Below are 24911 nucleotides of genomic sequence, written 5' to 3'. Positions count from 1 at the left end.
AAAAAAAAAAAAAAAAAAGTTTGAAAAAGAAAAAACAAACCATAAAGAATAATTAAAGTTTTAAAATTTTGTTAGGATAATACAAAAAAAGATAAAAATCATGCTACAGATCCTATAGATATTGCAAAGATAAGTAAGTATCATGAGGAATTTTAATTTTTTTCCCATTTATTTTTATTAGTTGGAGGCTTATTACTTTATAATATTGTAGTGGTTTTTGCCATACATTGACATGAATCAGCCATGGATTTACATGTATTCCCCATCCCAATCCCCACTCCCACCTCCCTCTCCAGCCGATCTCTCTGGGTCTTCCCAGTGCACCAGACCCAAGCACTTGTCTCATGCATCCAACCTGGGCTGGTGATCTGTTTCACCCTTGAAAATATACATGCTTTGATGCTGTTCTCTCTAAACATTCCCACCCTCGCCTTCTCCCACAGAGTCCAAAAGTCTGTTCTGTACATCTGTATCTCTTTTTCTGTTTTGCATATAAGGTTATCATTACCATCTTTTTAAATTCCATATATATGCATTAGTATACTGTATTGGTATTTATCTTTCTGGCTTACTTCACTCTGTATAATGGGCTCCAGTTTCATCCATCTCATTAGAAATGATTCAAATGAGTTCTTTTTAATGGCTGAGTAATATTCCATGATGTATATGTACCACAGCTTCCTTATCCATTCGTCTGCTGATGGACATCTAGGCTGCTTCCATGTCCTGGCTATTACAAACAGTGCTGTGATGAACATTGGGGTGCACGTGTGTCTTTCAGTTTTGGTTTCCTCGGTGTGTACGCCCAGGAGTGGGATTGCTGGGTCATATGGCACTTCTATTTCCAGTTTTTTAAGAAATCTCCACACTGTTCTCCATAGCGGCTGTACTAGTTTGCATTCCCACCAACAGTGTTAGAGGGTTCCCTTTTCTCCACACCCTCTCCATCATTTATTGCTTGTAGCCTTTTGGATGGCAGCCATCCTGACTGGCGTGTAATGGTGCCTCTCTGTGGTTTTGATTTGCATTTCTTTGATAATGAGTGATGTTGAGCATCTTTTCATGTGTTTGTTAGCCATCTGTATGTCTTCTTTGGAGAAATGTCTGTTTAGTTCTTTGGCCCATTTTTTGATTGGGTCATTTATTTTTCTGGAATTGAGCTGCAGGATTTGCTTGTGTATTTTTGAGATTAAACCTTTGTTATGAGGAATTTTATTTTTTTATTTTTTATTTTTATTTTTTTAATTTTATTTTATTAGTTGGAGGCCAATTACTTCACAACATTTCAGTGGGTTTTGTCATACATTGACACGAATCAGCCATAGAGTTACACGTATGTTATGAGGAATTTTAAACTAAAACATTGAAATTCAAGTGAATGAGGAAAACGTCTAGTAAAATATACTAAAACTTGTATAAGAAGATATAAAAAACCTGAAGGTTCTTATAACTACTAAAGATGGATCTTTAATTAAAATATTGTGCAGAACTATAGGCCCACTTGGCTTACTGACAAGTTCTAACCAGATGTTTAAGGAGAATCTTCCATTCTTATACAGATTCTTCCAGGGAATTTAAGTAAATGAAAACACTCCACTTTATTTAACATGACTAGCATAATCCCGTACTCAGATTTAGCAAGGATGCTATGAGAAAATTATAGGCATCACCCATGAACATAAAGTAATGACAAACATCACCCATCTATATCTATAAGAGCTATTAAAATATTTCCATGTTGGGTTTATGCAAGGAATGCAAAATTCAATAAATGTTCAAATATCAATCAGTTTATTTTGCAATACCAACAGAGTAAAGAGTTAAAAATCTTAACCAGTAAATAAAAATTATTTGACACAATTCTTCAGTTCAGTTCAGTTGCTCATTCATGTCCAACTCTTTGCGACCCCATGAACCGCAGCACTCCAGGCCTCCCTGTCCATCACCAACTCCTGGAGTCCACCCAAACCCATGTCCATCGAGTCGGTGATGCCATCCAGCCATCTCATCCTCTGTCGTCCCCTTCTCCTCCTGCCCTCAATCTTTCCCAGCATCAGGGTCTTATCAAATGAGTCAGCTCTTCACATCAGGTGGCCAAAGTATTGGAGTTTCAGCTTCAACATCCGTCCTTCCAATGAACACCCAGGACTGATCTCCTTTAGGATGGACTGGTTGAATTTCCTTTCAGTCCAAGGGACTCAAGAGTCTTCTAATAAACTAGGAATAGAAGTGAATTTTCTTAGATGAAGAGGATCTAATGTGAAAGAATAACTTTAGGTAACAGGGCAAAATACTGAAAGTCTTTCCTAAGATTGGGAAAGAAATAAAGAGGCTTGCTGTCTCTTGCTACTTCTGTTCAACATTGCACAAGGAAAAAAATACAAGAAATTAAAATTGTGAATATTAGAGAGGAAGTAGCAAAACTGACATTTTTCTCTAGAGTATGATTGAATATGTAGAAAATGTAAAAGAATTTATAAGTTACTAAAATTATTGACAGGTGAGCAGAGGTGCTTCATATAAAAATAAATATATAAAAATTAGTTTAAGTTCTATATTCTAGTTATAGCTAAAATATTTGCTTAAAATATCATTCAAAATATACAATATAAATTAATTCCTTATAAATCCAGTTAAGCAATATATATTATATATAAAAATTCTATGGTGAAAATCATTGAATATTATTTGGCAAAATTAAAGAACGCTAAGTAAATGGATACTTATTTCATGTAACGGGTTTGGAATTCAGTATTTTATATATGCTCATTCTTCCCCAAGTGAATCTATAGATACAGTTTGGACTAACTTTAAATTCTAACAGGAATTGTGTGTGTAACTTGAGAATCTGATGGTAAAATATATGTGGAAGTACAAAAGCTAATAGCCAACACATTCTTGAAGAACAAAATTAAAGGACTGCCTCTAAGATAACAAACTTATCTTAAAGATACAATAATAAAAGAATATTATACTGGCACGTGTGTGGTCAGTCGTGTCAGATTCTTTGTGACCCCATGGACTATAGCCTGCCAGGCTCCTCTGTCCATGGGATCCTCCAGGCAAGAATACTGGAGTGAGTTGTCATTTCCTCCTCCAGGGGATCTTCCCAATCCAGGGACCAAACCCACATCTCCTGCAATGGCAGGAGGATTCTTTATCACTGAGTCACCTAGGAAGGCCTTATACTGGCATATGGATAGTCAAATAGAACCCCCAGAAAAGTAGAAATATCCCAGAAAGACACACATGTAGACACACGTGCTTTATTAGAAAATTGGCACTATTAAGCATTAAGGAAGGATGATCTATTACATGGGTTTCCCAGGCGGTGCTGGTGGTAAAGAACCCACTTGCCAGTTCGGGAGACACAAGAGACAAGGGATTGATCCCGGGCCAGGAAGATCCTCTGGAGAAGGGCATGGCAACCCACTCCAGTATTCTTGCCTGGAGAATCTCATGGACAGAGGAGCCTGGTGGATTACAATCCATGAGGTCACAAAGAGTTGGACACTACTGAAATGATTTAGCACAGCACAGATCTATTACATAAATGATGGTGTGACAATTGAATACCTATCTGGGATAAAAGTGAAATTGAATACTTGCATCATACACAAAATAATTCTAGATACATTATAAATTTAAATTTGAAAAAGCAACACAATAATCCTTTTCAGAAGATCATATACGGATATACATTCATAACTTCAGGATAGAGAAAAATTCCTTAAAAAGGACACAAAAAGGAAAATAACCTAATCATCAAGGAAATGATAAACAAATTGACTATATTACAATTAAAAGCTTCTTTAATCACATGACATCACAAAGAGAGTGAAAAACACAGAATGAAGGGAGTTATTTGTAGCACACATACCTGAAAAATAGCTTATATCAAGTATATTAAAACTTAAACAAGTTAATAGGGGGTCGGGGAGACACCCAGTAGAAAAATACACAAAATGGCGTGAACAAATATTTCATAAAAGAGAAAATACCAATGGCCAAAAAAAATTAAGAAAAGATTTTATCATTATTACTAGCTATAAAAAGAATTTAAACAAAAATTTCAATGTGTTATCACTACTGACCCACACGAGTTGCTAAAATATAACAATTCTATTTATGCCAAATGGCTTAAAGGTTGTAAAGCACTAGGAAGGGGTCCTGAGGAAGAGCAGCTGTTTCTAAAAGTAAATGCAATGAAGAGCTCTGTCCTCAGGGTAAGATATTCATCACCATTGCAACTGGAAGTGAGGCTCTCTACTCTGACTGTTTCCACATTGAAGGTCTGAGGTCTATAGGGAGATCTGCCTACAGATAGAGCTCTCAGCCAGATCTCCTATCAGGAGAGGTAAGATCCAACAAGCATGAACACATGCCAAGAAACCCCTGTATAAGCTAATTCAAGTCAACCTAATCCCACATTCAATGAAGGATCATATATCCCGAAGTAAAAATAGCAAAATGAAATATAAGAGAGGGTAAAAAAAAAAAAACTCAAAAGAAATAGAGATAATCTGGAGAAGAGACTGAATCTGCAAAAATAATAAGTCATATTCTTAGAGAGTTTTATGAGGATATTATACCTAGTATACATTCAGTCAAGGCTGTTAGGAAAACGGGCAATTGTAAAGCAAGAAAACTCAGAAAATTAAAATGAAATGACAAATATAAAATTTCAAGAATTTTTTTGGTAAAATATAAAAACATAAGAAGGTGGGAAATATGATTTAAAGGTTGTTGGAGAGACTTTGGAGATTAATATCATGGATTCATTACCTACAGAACAGGAATTCCAAGAAGAGAGAGAAAAAGGCATGGAATCTTACATAATAGGAAATAAACGCTTGGAAGAGGTGAGCAGTTTTCTCTGTTTAGACATGTATTGTTTACGTACTGAAGACTGTGGAAGAACTAGAACAGTCAGGAGGGGCCCATCCTTCTTTACACTGACACTGAAGCTCATGGTCACACACCTAGAGAAGCAATGGTTCTGTTAGTTTTCTCACTGGAATGATGCGCAACACACGGGCTTATTCATCCATAATTAAGTACATTTCAGAAAAAGAAAAGAATAGACCCCTGTTCTGCAGCCTTTCAACTACCAACATATTTTAAGCATCAATAATAGGAATTTCATAACGCCATCTGCAGCAACATGGATGAACTTAGAGAAACGTCATCCTGAGTGAAGTAAGTCAGGCAGAGAAGGAGAAATATCATATGACATACTTATATGTGGAATCTAAAAGAATTGATACAAATGAACTTACAAAATAGAAAGAGACTCACAGGCTTAGAGAATGAAATTATGGTTCTTGGGGGGACTGGATAGTTAGGGAGTTTGGGATGGACATGTATACATTGCTATATTTAAAATGGATAACCAACAAAGACCTACCTACAGCATAGGAAACTCTGCTCAGTGTTATGTGGCAGGCTGGATGGGAGAGTTTGGGGGAGAATGGATACGTGTGTGTGTGTGTGTATGTGTGTGTGTGTGTGTGTATGTGTGTGTGTGTGTGTGTGTGTGTGTGTGTGTGTGTGTGTGTGTGACACCGAGCCCCTTTGATATTTGCCTGAAACTATCAGAACATCATTTGTTAATTAGCTATATGCCAATACAAAATAAAAAGTTAAAAAAAAAAAAAAAACAGGAATTTCAGTACCAGGTTCTTTGAAGGAAGTTTTCATTGAATCAAAGTACCGAAGAGTTAGATAAACTTAGTTTGGATCATTCAACACTGAAACACTACATTAATATCACCCACACTGTCTGACCTAAAATGACATAAGATTCGGTACGCTTTGGGAAACACTGTCAAGACTTACTTACAGCATGTCCTTTGCACTTAGAGGAACAATTTGCTGATTTGTAAGTTCTTTCCAGGTCCACACATTCTGCGTTAATGCAAACCTGAAAGTGATGTGAAAAACACAAAGCCAACATGAACGTCCAAAGATATCACTTATGCAAACTGATGACTCTTCAGGAGTTAATCTTCTATTTTTAGCTACTATTAATGCTATCAAGAGCTTCCCAGGTGGCTCAGTGGATAAAAATTCTGCCTGCAATGCAGGAAATGCAGGAGACGTGGGTTCAGTCCCTGGATCTGGAAGATCCCCTGGAGGAGGAAATGGCAACCCACTCCAGTATTCTTGCCTGGGAAATCCCATGGACAGAGGAGCCTGGCGGGCTACAGTCCACAGGGTCACAAAGAATCGGAAAAGACTGAAGCGACTAAGCATACACGCACATATTGTTATCAAACTTGCTTTTTATTAGAGAAATCACAGCATCCTTTTGAAAATAGGAAGATGGAATCTAGGTAATTTTTTTAATAAAATATTTAGGAAGTCCTCTCTAAAGAAAAGTTCCTTACTTCATTCCTCATGGATTATTCCCTTAATCCACCTCTTTAGTCCAGCTCTGTAGACTGATAGTTAGCACTGAGCTAAGCATTGCACATGACACAAGGTACTCATTCCAACCAAAAATACTATGGAAAACAAGTTAATATCATATCATCTCTAAGATTAAAATAAAATTTTGTGTAAAAATAAGTAGTATTGCTATGATTATATTTATTATTATCAGTGGCTATCATTTGCTGAGAACCTACCAATTTAGGGGCAATAAAACTTGCCCGGATTTAACATCCTTGTGCTAAGCACATATTAGTTACTTATTAAATAACACTGAGGGGAACAACACAGTCATGTATACATGACTGGCATAAACATTACTTTGAAAATTGTGCTCCATAAAACACAGAGGGGCCCTGAGAAGAAAATAAACAAAACAAAAACCAAACAGAAAGAACGGTCTGTGTAAAAGCCACAATTTCAACTCACCTTCTTATCTCCACATTTGGTTCCATTGATTACCATGCCAATTTCTTCACTGCTGTCTTCAGGATCAAATAGTCTACATGTCAGGGTTGTGACTATACGTCCTTTCCAGGGCAGATAATCTGAGCCACCATTACAGAACAACTTCCCACACATGGCATCTCTGAGGAAAAGCCAAAATGTGCTGCAGTTGAAGCACCAGGATCCAAACTGCCGTGTTATGCAAACGTAAATCGCCTCCTGGACTATCAATATTTAACTAATGGCATTTTTCCCTAAGGCAGACACTCCTAGTTCTCCTTTATACCAATTTTCCCCTTATTCTTAAATAATAGAACCACCATGTTCAATGGTTTGCAAGGCCCGGTGTTGCTAAAAAAACAAACAACAAAACAAAAAACCCCTTGTCTCCCAGATTCCCTAATTTTGGCCAGTTACCTAAATTCTGGCCAGTGGGAAGGATGCAGAACCTTAACTTCAGATTCTTGAAAGTGGCCTTCTGTGAGGGTATGTGTTGTTATTGATGTTCAGTTACCAAGTTGTATCTGACTCTTTGGGACCGCATGGACTGCAGCACTCTAGGCTCCCCTGTCCTGCACTACCTCCCACAGTTTGCTCAAATCCGTGTCCACTGAGTTGGTGATGCAATTCAACCATTTCACCCTCTGCGGCCCCTTTCCCTTTTCCCATCCATCTTTCCCAGCATCAGGGTCTTTTCCAGTGAGTCAGTTCTTTGCACCAGGTGACCAAAGTATTGGAGCTTCAGCTTCAACATCAGTTCTTAACATCAAGGAGGGCACCTAGGAAGTCAGTTTCTGTCTTGTTTCAACTAAGGTTATTTATTGCATGAATTGCAGCAGAATAATTCTCTTGACTATAGTTGTATCAGTATAAGGCTGAGCCTTGATTGACACTCAAAGGCATCATGTGAGTTCCTGAAAGAACTCCTGCAAATTCAGATGAAACTGCTAGGGGCTCACTAAAGCCTTACATTCACTAGCAAGGGGAAGAAAGTCAATGCCAACAAAATTGGAATCAATTGCTTTTATGCAAAATTTAGAGGAAAGTTGTGAAAAAAGTCTTCTGAGAGTGTTAGAATCAGATTCTTCTGATTACTCTGGTGACTTTTAGAAAAAAATACCACTGAGGAGCAGAGAAAGGCATGCATTCTTTCCAGACTTGAGAAGGTGTTTTTCTTGAATAATTTAGGTAGAGCTTTAACAGGAAGGCTCTAAAAAGGTGAAAGTTGCTCAGTCATATCTGACTCTGCAACCCCATGGACTGTAGCCTACCAAGTTTCTCTATCTGTGGAATCCTCCAGGCAAGAATACTGGAGTGGGTTGCCATTTCCTTCTCCAGGGCATCTTCCCAACCCAGAGACTGAACCCAAGTCTCCTGCATCACAGGCAGACTCTTGATCCTCTGAGCCACCAAGGAAGCCCTAGGAAGGCTCTAGGACCCTGGGAATTTCAGGCTTACTTCTCACTACAAGCAAAAATTATTAAGAAGTGATCAGAAGGCCAGTCTGTGGGAAGAAATGAAATGCTTATGCCTTTGGTTGCAGAAATTGTCCAATATTCACACAAGCATTTATATAGAACAAGGGTGTGTGTACACTTTACAGAGGAAAGATGGAATTACCCTAGCCTCTTTTCCCTATCACATCCTCTCATACTAAATATTGCTACCCACTCACCCTACTCCCACACACACATAGCCTTTTATTAATATATTTTCTCCTGATTTCCTATAAAGGAGATCCCACAAGGCATGACCATCTTTGAGGCTCAGACTCCCCAAGAGATGATCTTCTGTCCAACATAGCTTGTTTGGTAATAACTATCATCAAGAAATATTAGTGTTATTTCAACAGAAAAAACTTGGAGAAATGCTGATCTTTTTCATTAAGTGTCTTGTTACACATTAGTTTGCCCATGCAAAGTTTGGAACAGGTATTTCATCTATTATCATTTAATTTTTAAAAATCATCTTAGAACTGTAGGATCCAAGGGAAATATATAGAAAGATCTCAAGTTCACTGATTACAGTGTTTTATCTTTTCTTTTTTCAGACTATCAATTTTTTTATGGAAAACAAATTCTTTAGGTCAGTTGTCAGTCTTTTCCCTTACTGTACTTTTTCTTTATGGAATGCCATGGCAAGTTCAAAAACCACCTGTACAATCATTGTGTTGCTTATTCCTCTGAGAAGATATGTACTTCTACCATAGAATCATCATGAAATGCAGAAGATGGAAAAGCATCTGAAGCATACTGGAGAATCAGTTCACACATTTCCAATGAGGCCCATTTACACTTACATATTCCTTCTCAAACATTCATTCTATTTAACAACAGCTATACTTGGTGTCCTTTGAAGCACGCATTATGAGAGACTAAAAAATGGGAATCATTCCCTATTTACCTTTTTAACTTAGTGTCTAGCCTAAAATAAAGCAAGTAATAGTCACTCAATGAATGTTTATCAAATAAATGATATCCAAATTACTTTCTCTTTAAATGGGATAAATCAACATATATGAAAATGAGCAGGAAGTTCAAATAGCAAGGCCACTTACTTTGCTTTACAGGGAATGTGTGTGTTGTTCACTTTTCGACAGTATCCATAAGTTGATCCACCTTCATTCTTTCTAAAACATGACTTATCTGCAACCTGGGATCCTAGGATCAAGCAAGGTCAGTAAGGTCATAGATGGAAAGAAGAGAGGTAAGTAGTTCAGTGCTACAAAGGATTCATGAAACAGAAAGACAGCATGAAGAATACGATTTTAGCATCATACCTCTTCTTGGAAATATAGTTTGCTTTGATATGATATCAAGAGAGATGTCTGGAGTTAAAATAATATTTTGGATGGCCTATTTTTGAATGATGGCTATCTAAATATTTGGAAACATCTGCAAGATTGAAGACTTAGCTAGAAGAGCCATAGTTATCCTAGCAGCAGCCCACAGGCAGATCCTGGAATGCTGTCCTGTTGGAGGGTATACATGTGACAGGTAACCCTATGCTTAGTCAGACTTCTACTCTGCCAGGAAGTAATATGCATCACAAGTTTAATTTCTCATGCAATCTTCATCAGATGGGCAATCAGTGGTTAAGAGCTGTATCATATGGTTAATTGCCTTAAACTTTCAATTTGCTCTGTGTGAAAATGATGACTCTATGATAGTATGCCCTTGTAATGTTATTATGAGGAATTTTTTTTTAAGTTTTTAGGATTATGTCTTTTTTAAAAAACAAACTTTATTTATTTAAATGTTTGATCACTCCCGGAGTCATCTGAGATCTTAGTTTCCCTACCAGGGGTCGAACTCACACCCTCTGCACTGGAAGACAGAGTCTTAACCATTGAACCACCAAAGAAGTCCACTATTAAGAAGATTAAATGAGTTAATCTGTGTGAGCCACTGAGAAGAGTGCCTGGTCAGTAGAACATGGTGTCCATTCTTATTAGCATTCTTATTTTGCTAATAAAGATACAGAGGGTATTATTGGTTAAAGCCACAAAGAGAGATGAAAAATCAGACCTCAAATCAAGTTCTATTGAGTCAAATGACTCTATCCTTCTTTTTCTAATGCCTCTACTCCTTCTCTCTCCCCAACCTTAAGGATCAATACGAAGACCTGGAAAATATGAATCCAGCCTTTGAAAAAACAACAATGAAGTTAAAAATAATAAAAAAGCCTATGGAATCTAGGACTAGGAGATACAAACTACCATAGGATGTTTAAAAATAAGGTCCCGTCATATAGCTCAGGTAACTACATTCAATATCCTGTAATAAACCATAATGGAAAGAAATACAAAAAACTGTCACTGTTTGCAGATGACATGATTCTATATAGAAAATCCTAAAGATGCTACCAGAAAACTACTCATCAATGAATTTGAGCTCATCAATGAATTTGAAACTACTAGAGCTCGTCAATGAATTTGGGAAAGTTGCAGGATACAAAACTAATACACAGAAATGTTGCATACCTATACACTCACAGCAAAAGATCAGAATGAAAGACTAATCAGTGGAGCAGAATAGAAAGTCCAGAGATAAACTCACACATCTATGGTCACCTAATCTATGACCAAAGAGGTAAGAATACACAGTGGAGAAAAGACAGTCTCTTCAGTAAGAAGTGCTGGGAAAACTGGACAGCTACATGCAAAAGAATGAAATTAGAACACTTTCTAACACTACACACAAAAATAGACTCAAAATGGATTAGAGACCTAAATGTAAGGCCAGATGCTTTAAAACTCTTAAAGGAAAATACAGGCAGTTCACACTATGACATAAATCACAGGATCTTTTTTGACCCCCTCCTCCTAGAGTGATGAAAATAGAAACGAAATAAGCAAATGAAACCCAATTAAAGGTTAAAGCTTTTGCACAGCAAAGGAAACCATAAAGGAAAGACAGACGAATGGGACAGAATGCTACTTCAGCCACGATGAAACACTGTCCCTTGGGATGATAGGGTTTTCCTGCGTGTGGACATGGAGAGAGGCAGACGTGCCACTGACCCTGGGCTTGTCCTCGTACCTGGTCCCCAGAGGTCAGTGCACTGCTTCTCCAGGGTGGGGCACGTTCCCATCCAGCAGTAGCCCGTCCCATTCTGGCAAGGGAAGCCATTGATTTGGTACCGATCACTGGGGCAAAGAGGAGATTTGCCATCACACATGTCGGGCAGGTCACACTCATCTTTTGCTGGTCTGCACACCTCACCAGCCTTTTTTAACTGTAGGGAAATAAAAATGTAGACATGGACTTTTTCCACCTGACCTACCATAATATCTCAAATTGATGCAAATTATATTTTCGCTGTGGCCTTTAATTAGCAATGCGTACCTAGAGGCATCGTTCTATTTTAGTTTACAGTTGTATTATATAAGCCAAAACCATCTCCTATAATGTCACTTCTACTGACTTTGGCCAAACCCTGAGTCGTTAAAACAATCAATACTTCTGAATTTGTAGAGCAACTGCTATAAAAATAACAATGAAAAAATACTTTAGAACACCAAGCAATATTATAGATGTGAAGAAGGAAGTTAACTGTCCCTTTGTTAAATGCATCTTTCTCAAGCTTTTCAAGGAGATTTAAATCTGCAGCTCCAGAAATTTACTGGTGAAGTGAATCTTCTGTAATAAGGATGATAAGCTTCGAAGCCCCGATCAGCATGCTCTGAGATTTTCCCAGGCATCGAGTTTCCTAAACCTGAATTCCTTTTAATGTAATTTTAGATATTTCTTTTTCACTCACATCTTCCTATGGATTGATTTATTAGGAGGGAGAAACAAACCAAAAATGTTCATTTGCTGTGTCAATTCCATTAAAATCTATTACTGCAAATCTTGCTCTTATTTGCTCAGAGAATGTTAGCCAAAGAAATCCTGCCATTCAGGCAGATCTAAAGAGGCCTGTGTGGATTCTGGAAGCAACTCCTTCCTTAGCTGAAGCAGCTAGGTGTGTTCTCACACCAGGGTTCTTGCCTGAGAAATCTTGCGGACAGGGAGGGCTTGCGGACTATAATCCATGGGGTCGCAAAGAGTCAGATATGACTCAGTGACTAAACTACCACCACTTCACATCATCGAGACTCTTTTAATATCTTTACATTGGTGAGAGCATATAATCAAAATTTTCACTGGGGCCTATGAGACCCTGCAAAGCTCTTCTGCTCCAGTCAGACTAACTGTCTTATCAGATGTCACACAAACCATGCTTTACCTTCTGTTTATTCTTTCCTCATCCGGAATTTTTTTTTCTTTCTGTTTATATAAAATCTGCTCTACTTCCCAAACTATTTGAAAGCCTAATTTTTCCATGAAAACTCCTCTGATCCCTTCAATGTGGATCACTGCTCCTCTTTTCCACATGTAGTAGGAAAACAGCCCAGAATTTGGATATGATAGACACATACTTTGGATACGAAAGACACATACTTGGCTCTGCCAGTGGTTAGATGTGTACCCTTAGTAATTGAGTTTAATCTTAACTTTATAAGCCATTGTGAAAATTAAGTGAAAAAATATGTGGAAAGTAATATTACCCAAAGGTCATATATCATTATAATATCTACCTGGCATTTAATCATGTATCATATTTTAATCCATATGTATGAATATATCCTCACCCTAAGGAAACAGCAAATATTTTGAGGAAAAATATCACGTGTGTGTGTGTGTGTGTGTGTGTGTGTGTGTGTGTGTGTGCAATGCAAGAGACACAGGAGCTGCGGGTTTGATCCCTGGGTCAGGAAGATTCCCTGGAGGAGTAAAATGGCAACTCACTCCAGTATTTTTGCATGAAAAAATCCTATGGACAGGTTAGGTAGTTAAAATAGGAAAAAGGAGTCCAAAATGGTGGTGTCTAAGACAAAGAAAGGGAAAAGCCTGCAAAAATGGTTCAAAAGAAAACCCATGGACTGGAGTGAGAACTTCAGGTAAAAAAAAACATACCCACTTCTTGGCTAGCCCAATTTTCATAGGGCAGGCTCAGTGGGGAGGAAACAAATGCATAAAAAGGGGAAGCCAAGACGGATTAAGGCCTCTCCTTTGAGGTCAGCCCACCCTCACGCCTTGAGGGTGTACTATCCTTTGCTTGCTAAATAAAACTGAGCTGTAACTGAACTGTAACACTGATCCACCATTTCAAATCTTTGTTGCAGTGAGACAGAACCAAGAAAATTACACAATCTCCCAACATATCCGGTGCCGTGACCCAGATGTAACCTGGCTGAAACAACCTCAGCTCATCCTCAGTGAGGCAGATAGCAAGCACAGCAGAGGCTGACTTGGTGGAAGCTCACATGCTGGAAGCTGAATGCGAAGGAAACCCAGTGCAGTGGAAATGACAAGAAGCCCGTGTGCTGGAAACTGGGACAGCAAAAACAAGCTCGGATGAAATTTCATGATGCTCAGTCTCAGATTCCAGAAGACCTCCAGTTTAGTTAGGTGGTCCTCACCCCTATGGCTGGATGGACATATGGCTAACAGACTCTTAATTCCTCTACAGTCTCTTGTTTCTTATTCCTTGAACCCCCTGTGAACAGATGAATGGCCATGGGTGCAACTGACGGACTCTGACAGGGGCTACTCCCCAGTGTGTCCTGAAGGCTCCACTCTCTGCTGTGCCCTAGTAGCTGTTGCCCAGGTGGGTGAGGGTTCTTCGGTCCTTAACCTCCTTTGTGCCTAGGATCAGGCCAATGAAAACTGTGGGCACAGGTCAGGCATTTAGCAGTTTTTCCAGCAAGTTATGAAAGGGATTCCTTGGCATGTTTTTCCCATTGCTTTTTTCTCCTGTCCTTTAGCTCCTCTCTCCATCTATGCCTCTGTTTACAAAGTATTGGGCAGGTCATCATCTTTCCATTTCTGAAAGTTGTGTTTGAAACTGTTTACCTAAGATTGGGACTCAAACCCATGTGGCAGGGACTCTGCGCTATGCTTAGTCACTCAGTAGTGTCCAATCAGGACTTGAGCCCAGCCAAAACCCATGGTGCCTGGTTTCAGCACCTAATGAAGCTCAGGTTCTTGATGTCTCATTGCAAAAAAGTTCAGTGAGAGATACAGCGATAAGTAAGAGGTAGATTTGTTTGAATTCACAGAGAAGCACAGTCCACAGAGTGTGTGCCATCACAGAGGGTATATACGGTGCCCATGAAATGTGGTGTGGTTAGTTTTTATGGGCTGGGTGATTGCATACACTAATGAGTGGGAGGGTCCTTCCAACATTTGGGGAAACTCTCACTCCTTGGTCTTTTGATAGTGCCTTGGAACTGTCATGGCGCCTTCAGGTGTCTCATTTAGCTTGCAGACTGAAGGCTTTTAGTTGATTTTGACTTGTCTGCATCTTGGACCCATTTGATTTTAATTGGTTTATGTTATGCCCTTGGGCTATATCAGTCTTTCAAAAGTTGTGCCCTGCCTGCTTCAGTCCTGTTTCATACTCTTTTCATGAGCCCTGTCCAGGCCCACAATGTTGCCTCCACAATCTTCTGGCAGGACAACCAGAAAACAGCTCGCCCTTGAGAGGGAAATAGTGTATAATATCCAATCCCTCTAGAGGTTCACACCTTCATCTTCCATGTTTCCCACAACATGTGAGACAACAGCACCCCTCAGTGAACCTGCCAGGGTGGTGACAGGCACAAATGCCTGCTAGAAGTTAATCTGTTGGTGGCATCCCTTCAAGGGCAACTGGGCTTCCAGGGACAATGCTTGCCACTTTGGGAGTTAACCCTGCAGGTTGTTTGGGCCCAAATCCTTACCACCCTTCTCCTAAAGCTACAAACATACCCCTGGATCAAATCTCCACTCCACTTTTATGGAACATCTGATCTGTTGCCTCATCATTTTGTCCTTAAACCACTTACTAATTCCTACAACCATAAACCTGCACCCACTTCAGGCAACATTGCTCCACCCTGCTTATTATTAAAGCGCTCTTAATGCCCCAACAGGACCAGATAACCCACTCCTTTGTCATTACTTCTGTTATTACCTAAAGTGGGTCTATGACAATGAAATGTTTACCATTGGAGACACCCTAAACTGCCCTGGTGGCTCAGAGGTTAAAGCGTCTGCCTGCAATGCAGCAGACCTGGGTTCGACCCTTGGGTCGGGAAGATCCCCTGGAGAAGGAAATGGCAACCCACTCCAGTATTCTTGCCTGGAGAATCGCATGAATGGAGGAGCCTGGTGGGCTACAATCCACGGGGTTGCAAAGAGTCGAACATGACTGAGCGACTTAACTTTAACTTAACTTAGGGGAGGGAATCAGTGACTTACATTCCCTCAGAGAAATGAGGATAAGGTTTATGGCTATTTCCTCAGGTTCCCAATTTCAGGGCACAAGTTTGGATTACTTTACATCATGGTATCTATGGGTGTCCACCACCCATCTGTGGTGGACAAACCAGCAATGAGTTAAGATTACAGCCCCTTAATCCTACCCAGCACTAGTCACACTGGAGTCATTGGGAATTCCCAACTCCAGCCTGGGGGTTCCAGGAGGTCGACCTGCCTTGACCTGCCTAGGAATCTGGTCCCTGGGAGGTTGTCATGTCTCAACCTGCCCGGGGATTCAATCTCCAGGAAGTTGTCACACCTCAACCTGCCTGAGGATCTGCACCCTGACCCAGATACACCTAGCTCTCAGGTTGCAACAGTACTGAGTAGGATAAGCTTCAGATAGGCTTACCCCTAAGGAGGTCCACCCAAGGAAATAGAAGGAAGCCTATTAGTTGTGGGACCATGCCCGGTCTCAGCAATAACTCGGGAGTCCAAGAAGAATCCCACTGCCTTTCTGGAAAGTCTAAAAGAGGCCCTCCAAAAGTTTACTAACTTAAACTCTTACAAGGAACAGGTGATCTTAAAGGACAAATTCTTGTCCCAGTGTACATCAGACATCAGGAGACAGTTGCAACAGCTACAGCAGCAGGACCCTGCTGCCTCTTTAGATGAGATTGTCCAGACAGCCACCAATTCCTTTTATAACAGAAAACAGGAGAGAGAGGCCAAGGCCCAGGAAAGGGAAAGAAGGAAACAAATAAGGCATGCCCAGATGCTGGCTGCCTTCCAGGGAAGACCTATGGCAAACTCCGAGTCCTTGAAGGACAAGGCATGAAGCAAATGTCTAATCTGTAGACAGGCAGGGCATTGTGCCAAAGAGTGTCCAAACTGTGACAAGTCTGCTAAAACATCTTGCTACAAATGCCATCAACTGGGACACTGGGCGGCACTCTGCCCTTGGGACCCAAGAGCCTCAAGGTCAAGTGCCAAGCCTTCCCTCCTGATAGTTCAACAGGACTGAAGTGGCCTGCTCCAGCCAGCCCACCTGTCACAGATAACCATCATGGAGCTGGAGCCAAGGGTGCAACTGGATGTGGCAGGTAGGTTCAAGAATTTCTTGGTTGATACAGGGGCTATCTACTCTGTCCTGACCTCCTACTCTGGAGCATTCTCCTCCCAAACCTGTGCCATTTTTGTTGCTACAGGAAAAGTAATAACAAAAAGATTCATCCGAGCACTTCTTTGTTGCTGGGATGGACAAATATTTTCCCACCAGTTTCTGGTGGTCCCTGAGTGTCCTACTTCTTTATTGGGAAAAGATCTTTCCCTGCTTTCAAAATCTTGCAGCTACTGCAATCCTGGTAGAAGATGTTTTAAAACTCTCTTTTGGGGGCAAAATAGCTATTTTGACCAGCCACCAAGTGAAACAACTCCTGAATGGGAGAGGCCATTTATGAATGTCTGATCAAAGGATCCTCAGATATCAAGTAGTGCTGATGGAAAATCCAGGCCTGACTATATCACCTTGTGAGGTTCTTAACCCAGCTATGTTCCTGCCTACCCTCGAGGGCTCTCTGTCTCTTCACTCTTGCCTAGAAACCTTGGATCACTGGACAAAACCCCAAGAGGGATTGTTGGAAGATCCTCTGACCAATCCTGAGGAAATCTGTTACACTGATGGAAGCAGCTTTGTCTTGGATGGAAAAAAAAGAGCTGGATCTGCAATAGTCTCCAATTTTGAGACCATAGAGGCTAAACCTTTGCCGCCAGGTATTTTAGCACAATTGGCTGAGCTCATAGCCCTGACTCAAGCTCTACAGCTGGGAAAAGGAAAAAGAGTAGCCATTTACACTGACTCCAAGTATGCCTTTCTGGTGCTACATACACATGCTGCTGTTTTAGGAAGAAAGAGGCCACTAGACCACACAAGTATCCCCAATCAAATATGGTGATCAAATCCTTAGGTTCTTGGAGGCAGTCCATCTGCCTGCTGAGGTTTCAGTCTCCCATTGTAAAGGACACCAAAAATACAGCAGCATTACCAAACAATGACCTAATAGGGGTTGCCACCTTAGTTCCACGGACTAATTTGCCAGAAACTGCTTCATATTCTGAAAGTAAGACTCTTAAAGCTAAGAGTGAGGGTTTTCAAGAAGATCATATGGGGTGGTCCCAAAAGGAGGGACTCCTTTTCCTGCCTGGGAACCTCCAGTGGTAGTTGGTTAACTCCTTATATGCCACCAATCATTTAGGGGAGAAGGCCCTTCAAAGATTACTAGAAAGGTCCTTCAGAGGAACAGGCCTCCAAACGACTATAAGGCAAGTGGTCTCTTGTTCCACTTTCCAATTAAACAACACCCAAGGAGCGCAAGGATCCCACCTGGCCCAGTCTGTCCAATGGCGTGGGACCTACCTAGGAGAGGACTGGCAAATCAACTTCCCCCAGATGCCAATTTCTCAAGGGTATGAATACCTACTAACCATGATAGATACATTCACAGGATGGATTGAAGGCTTTCCTATCTGCACTGAGAAGGCTGAGGAGGTGGTTAAAAAAAAAAAAAAACTATTCCATGAAATCATTTCAAGATTTGGTCTGCCCAGCTATTACAAAGTGACAGTGGGACATCATTTACTTCTAAGGCCACCCAAGGAGTCTCTAAAGCATTGGGCATTACTTATTACCTTCATTGTGCCTGGAGCCCTCAGTCTTCAGGAAAAGTAGAAAGAGCCAACCAATTCTTAAAATCAGTGATAAAAAAGATAACCTAGGAGACCTCCCTGGGATGGAAGGAAGCTTTACCAATATCCCTCCTCTGTACCCATACTGCCCCTATGGAACAGGTTTGTCTTAGTCCTTATGAGATGCTGTATGGGAGACTTTTTGTTTATGTCAATGACCTCTTCCTAGATCCAGAGGTTCAGATCCTCAAGTCTTAATCCATGGCCTTTGGGAAATTCCAACAAGATATACATTTGTGGGTTGTCAACCAGGACCCAAAAGATTCTAAAGACCTACCACAATATGCTTTAGGGATTCAAGTCCAAATTAAAGTCTGGAAAGATGGGTCCCCAAAGGCTCAACTTCAGCCCAAATGGAAGGGCCCCCTATCCTGTAATCCTTTCTACCCCCACAACAGTCAAAGTACCAGGACACAACTCCTGGATTTACTACTCATGAGTCAAGCTGTGGAAGAAAACAGAAGAGGACACTCAGTACACCTGTGAGCCCCTGGGAGATCTCAGATACCTATTCAGGACTACAGATGAGTGTCATTCTAATGAATACCCCCAAAATTAAGTTTCTGGGGATAAGATTTCTCAGGATAGCTCTAAAGAGCCAACACAGCTTGGCAGGGGTTGTACTCCAAAATACAGAAAAATCCAGAAGATAGATTTCCTGATCCCTGAACAAGAAGGGACTTGAGCCATCTTGAATGAGATGTGTTGTTTCTGGGTAAATACCTCCAACTAAGTTAAAGTCTCACAGTCCTCAAGAAAAACATTCAAATCCTACGGGATCTCAAAGAACGAGCTCAAACAAGCTGGAGGGTTCTCAGGGTGATTACAATCTCTCTTTGGGGATCTTTCTCTTGGCGAGGGGGGATTTGGAGTTGGCTAATGCACCTAATAATCCCTGTTATCAGCATATAGATGCTGCTTATGATTGTTCCATGCGTTATCAATTGTTTAACCCATTTTGTCTCTGCCCGGGTCAACAAGCTACAAAATGCAGTGCTAGTTCAATAAGGATATATGAAACTACACTCAACCATGAAATATATCACTCACCCTTAGATGGACACCGCTATAAGGACTCTCAGGCTTGAGACTAGAAAGAGGGGGAGGTCCAATGCATCTCACTGTCCCAGCTCAGCAGAAAGTAGCCAGAGAGACTCTGACGCCCCTATTCCCAAAGAATTGGGCCTCCCATCTTTTTTGGGGGGGGGATGTTAGGGAGTTAGAATAGGAAAAAGGAGTCCAAAATGGCAGTGACTAAAAAGAAAGGGAAAAGCCTGCAAATATGGAACAACAGAAACCTTGTGAACTGGAGTGAGAACTTCTGGTGAAACAAACATACCGGCTTCTTGGCTAGCCCAGTTTGCATAGGGCACGCTCAGCGGGGAGGAAACAAATGAATAAAAGGAGGAAGCCAAGACAGATTGAGGCCTCTCCTTTGGGGTCGGCCTGCCCTCATGCCTTGAGGGTGTACTATCCTTTCTTGCTGAATAAGCTGAGCTGTGACAGAGGTGTAACACTGGTCAGCCATTTCAAATCTTTGTTGCGGTGAGACAGAACCAAGGAAATCACACACTCCCCGGACAGACGGAGGAGCCTGGCAGGCTGCAGTCCAAAGGATTACAAAGAAGCAGACACTGCTGAGTGACTAAGCACTGCACACACAGCTTGTTAGAGACAAGCTACTTTTTTTTTTTTATTACCCATAATCTCTAACAAATGGGACTTAATAAATACTTGCTGAATACTACTTACATTCTCCAATTTTCTTCTTTTTGGCTTTCTTTATTTCTTTCCTCTCCCTCCAACATCAAAACAAAACAAAACCAAAAGCAAAAAAAAAAAAATCTATCCCAAACACTACCTATAACTCAGCATGCCATCTGCATATTCCTTTTCCACATGACTACCACGTATTTAAAATGCATGCAATTCTTTGTCAAGTGAGCATGAATCAGATCCTGAACCTTAACAATCAGTCTAATTAAGAAAACATATAAATAATCATAATACAGAATTCTGTGCCGTAGTAGAATGTAACACGCTGAACTCTTAACTGGAAGAGAAGTTCAAAAAAAGCCCCACAGAGGAATTGACAGAGCATCCTCATCCTAAGTATTTTTTCCTAAGAATTTAACCCAGAAGTCACTTCAAAGGATGAAGATAAAGGAACCCCTATATTATTCAAAATAAACTTTCCCACTAAGCCATTATTAAACTGTGAAATAAAATTCATATTTTATGGCAAGACAAGAAAAATTTAAACATAAAAAAGTATCTCTACCCTATGGCCTCCTCTCTCCCCTGACTGTGCATTGTGCATCTACATCAGGATGAACCAAACCTCCCCATGGGCAGAAACACCTGCTCAACCACAAAGAGCAACATCCTCCCAGCACCAACAAGAAAACTCCTTAAAAATAACAATCCTTCTTGAGCTTGTAAGGGACCATGATAGCACTTAGATCTGGAGTGTATAAATTATCAATAATATGTTTTTTAATGTGCTTGTCTTGAAAAACTTACACAACTGTGCTTTGACTCTTAATGGGCTCACTGGTTTCCACAGTATTCTGAGATGCTGTTCCCCAGTTATGATCCTCAGTTTGACTAGAATAAAATTCTCCATTTCTTTCTTAGATCAACTGATTCATTTTTTGTTGACAAAGGATATATGTAAACAGTTCCTGAACTTGGTCCCAGAAGATCCCATGGCATCAGAAGAAACAGGAGGTAGGAATAACCAAACATTGGCTTTAGAACTAGTCATATTTGGAGTTTGCCATTTAGTGGCTGTATTATTTTGTACATTTTCTGTTCTGAGACTCTGTTCCCTCAAAAACAAAATTAAATGTAATATCTACCTCAAAGGGCTGTCAGAGAATTAAAGAGCCCACGTTTTCAAAGTGTTCAGTGAGAACTTGAGAGATGGTAGCTAACATTATTTTACAGACAGAAAAATATTACTTTGCCTATTTCATTTAACATAATCTCTAAGATAAGATTTTAGTACAGAAAAGAAAACAAAGAGCAAACATAATTATTAAGGTATAAATAAATAATAATCTTACCTGGCATTTTTCACAGCATTCTCCTAATGCACATTGAACATTTTCTTTCACTTTACATGTTTTTGCATCACAGCAAATGTTGGTACATTCCTAAGAAATCCAGAAACAAATGTAAATGCCAGATTAGCTTTTGGTCTCATTTTTGCACTATTCATAATATAATTTATTCATCACACAGACTTTCCTTTGATATGGTCTGAAAATAATTTGGGGAGGGAGGAGAAACACAAGCTTAACATTAGAAATATTGAGTTTATCTGAATTCTACTTATGTCTTTTTTTTAAAAAATATCTTTTCTAGCTTCTCCAATCTACCAGATTAATACTGAGCATGGTCTATTTTTGATGAAATATGAAAGAAAACAAAAGAAAGGGATAGTTTTTGAAAATCAAATTCTTCTAACTAATGAACATAATTAGTTCAGCTCATCAGTTTTGTATCTATCCAGCAGTAAGTTTAAACTCTAGAGCATGTACAGAAAATCTAAAAACAGAGTTCTTTATTCAAGTTTGACATTTAACTCAATTCTCTGTAAGGCACTAATCTTTGTCTTCTCTCCTCCTTGTTTCTGGGAAGTCAGGCACCTACATGAGGCATGGGGGGAAATCCTACTGGGGAAACTCCCCTTGTAGCTGTTCAGATTTGGCCAAATGGTGGGATGTATTTAGAGTCACAGAATTTTAGTGTTGAAACTCTTAACCTTATTTCAAACAAACATCATCTGGGAAAGTTTCCTTTTTCCCACAGAAAAGATAAATGTTTAATCCTATTTTGAAGTTAGGCTTCTTGGGTGGTGCAGTGGTAAAGAATCCACCTGCCGGTACAGGAGACACAGGAGACAGACTTGGATCTCTGGGTGGGGAAGATCCCCTGGAGGAGGAAATGGCAACCCATTCCAGTATCCTTGCCTGGAAAATCCCATGGACAGAGGAGCCTGGTGGGCTATAGTCCATGGGGTTGAAGAGTTGGACACTGAGCAAGCATGCACGGTTTTCAAGTTACTTAAAGGTTCACACCTTAAGGGCTTGGCGTGGTACTCACTTGAATGTTAATAAGATAGGGGCAAAGGTCCCATTCAGAGTCCTGGCTGCCCTGTCAAGAAGGTGGGACCAAGCCAGACACTTCGAGCGATAACAATTTCTGAGTCCCAAAGCAGTAAGAAATGATTGAATCCCAGGGCAGGGAGGCTCCAGGGTTGCTAAAACAAACACACCTAACACCTAACACCTGAATCCAGATCTTGGCTCCTCCATTTAACAGCCCAATGACCCTAAGCAAGCTATTTCCACTCTCTGAGACCTATCATAGGGCTGGGTCTAAAGTAACTGCCAAGTAAGTCTCAGGCACATAAGAAATGTGAGGTATTTCTCCCAAAAAAGGAGGGTTGAGGATATGAAGCTCAAGCTGGTGGGTGGAACTTATAAAACAGAAGATGGGGAAGGAATCTTGAGAAGGAAACAAGGAAGATCTTAAGCAATTCAGGGTTTTTTGTGAGAAAGGTTGACCTGACCACTGTCTACAAACACGAATCTACAAAATTATAGGAAACGCAAGGTTCATTTGGGCTTCCCAGGTGGGGCCAGTGGTAAAGAACCAGCTGCCAATGCAGGAGATGTAAGAGACTCTGGTTCAGTCCCTGGATGGGGAAGATCCCCTGGAGGAGGCATGGCAATCCACTCCAGTATTCTTGCCTGGAGAATCATATGGACAGAGACATCTGGCAGTCTATGATCCATGGGGTCCCAAAGAGTCGGACATGACTGAAGCGACTTAGCATGCACACACATGTTCTTTTATAGCTCATCTCTTAAGGAATTGAAAAACAAACTAGATCGTTTTAAAAAGAGCTGGTGGTACCTCAGGGGTCCCACAATCACAGTCTTCTCCCATTTCTACCAACTGGTTCCCACAGATCGGGGTGGATATGATTTCTGTAGGCAGTGGAACATTAAAGAGACAGTTGGATAATTTATCTTCAAAGAACTTTTCAAAGCTGGCCCGGCTGCAGGAACTGAAGTCTGTAGGTACATTTTTGCTGTAAAGGTAAGGAAAGAGAAACCAATACAATCACACTGAGTAGATAGGGAGAAATATCAGATACTGAGTGTGATGTACTCAAAACATAACCCAAAAGAATGAATGAAATCCACTCAGCAGCTGCTAAGTCATCAGCTCATTTTTTTGTGCCTGAATTAGCTCACCTGGGCAAGTATAAACACCTCCAGCTTAATGAGCAAGTATGGCCACATCTCAAAGTAGAGCATCCAGGCTGCTGTTTAATAAACTGAAAATTCTTCTAATTTATCCTGATAACCTCATTCATTCAGCCTTAGGTCATTTTGGTTGTGAAACCCTAAAGGCACTAAAATTATGTTTACTTATATGTTTAAGAATTCACTTTCCTTCAGAGGAAGTTAAATTGATAGCCCCTCTTCATTCCACAAATAAGAGTGAGATTTAAAAAGGCAGTGGTGGAAGGAGAGGAGGGAAGGAATGGGGGTTTGGGATTAACAGAGGCAAACTCTCATATATAGAATGGATAAAAAACAAGGTCTTACTGTACAGCACAGGAAACTGTATTCAATATTCTGTGACAAACCATAATGGAAAAGAATATGAAAAATAATATATATACATTCATGTGCATATACATACATATTATTTTTCATATTCTTTTGTGTATGTGTGTGTGTGTGTGTGTATATATATATATATATGAGTCACTTTGCTGTACAGAAGAATACAGCATTGTAAATCAACTGTAAATAAAAATTTTAAAAAATTTTAAAAAATGCAGAGATATCTGGAAGAGATAGCATAAGATATGTAACTGGCCTGCAAGCCATATTCTATTTTGTGGAAGGGCATGGGAGATTTAACTTTAGCTTAGGTGAACTGAGAGAGGGAAATACAAGAGAAAATGAACACATCAAAGGAATTGTGGGGTTTTTAAAGATAAAATTCCAGAGCAGTTTTGCCTCAGAGATTAAACATAAAGGAGTGTGTAATCTCTTTTCAAAGACTTCCTCATCTTCCTGTGAGAACATTCTTTTTGAAAAAAATTCCGTTATAGAGTATGGTTGATGTATAATGCTGTGTTAGTTTCAGGCATACAGCGAAGTGAATCAGCTCTCTATATAAGTCCATTCTTTTTAAGATTCTATTGCCATATCGGCCATTACAGAGTACTGAGTGGATTTCCTGTGGTCTACAGTAGGTCCTTATCAGTTATCTATTTTATATATAGTAGAGTGTATTTGTCAAAAATGATCTCCCAATGTATTCCCCACCTAAACCCCTGATAAGATAAGTTTGTTTTCTACATCTTGTAACTTTATTTCTGTTTTATAGACAAGTTCATTTATACCCTATTTTTAGATTCCATGTATAAGTGATATCATATATTTGTCTTTGTCTGACTTCACTCAA

At 40.0% G+C, this 24911-nt stretch overlaps 1 protein-coding gene across 2 annotated transcripts in view; it reads right to left on the bottom strand.

The window, feature by feature from the left end:
* Nucleotides 1-1829: 1829 nt before the first annotated feature.
* ADAM28 (ADAM metallopeptidase domain 28) overlaps nucleotides 1830-24911 on the bottom strand; it is a 62404-nt gene continuing 39322 nt past the window's right edge. For both annotated transcript variants that reach the window (XM_065946918.1, XM_065946919.1), the window contains 8 exons: nucleotides 23340-23517; nucleotides 21482-21571; nucleotides 11421-11616; nucleotides 9437-9539; nucleotides 6862-7021; nucleotides 5843-5923; nucleotides 4904-4982; nucleotides 1830-2217 (listed from right to left, as the gene is read on the bottom strand). In XM_065946918.1, coding sequence (XP_065802990.1) covers nucleotides 2210-2217; nucleotides 4904-4982; nucleotides 5843-5923; nucleotides 6862-7021; nucleotides 9437-9539; nucleotides 11421-11616; nucleotides 21482-21571; nucleotides 23340-23517 — 895 coding nt within the window. In that variant the 3' untranslated portion in view covers nucleotides 1830-2209. The remainder of the gene's footprint in view (nucleotides 2218-4903; nucleotides 4983-5842; nucleotides 5924-6861; nucleotides 7022-9436; nucleotides 9540-11420; nucleotides 11617-21481; nucleotides 21572-23339; nucleotides 23518-24911) is intronic.

Source organism: Muntiacus reevesi, chromosome 10 (genome assembly GCF_963930625.1).
Source record: "Muntiacus reevesi chromosome 10, mMunRee1.1, whole genome shotgun sequence".
NCBI classification, from domain to species: domain Eukaryota; kingdom Metazoa; phylum Chordata; class Mammalia; order Artiodactyla; family Cervidae; genus Muntiacus; species Muntiacus reevesi.
This window is presented reverse-complemented; position numbering and strand designations above follow the sequence as displayed.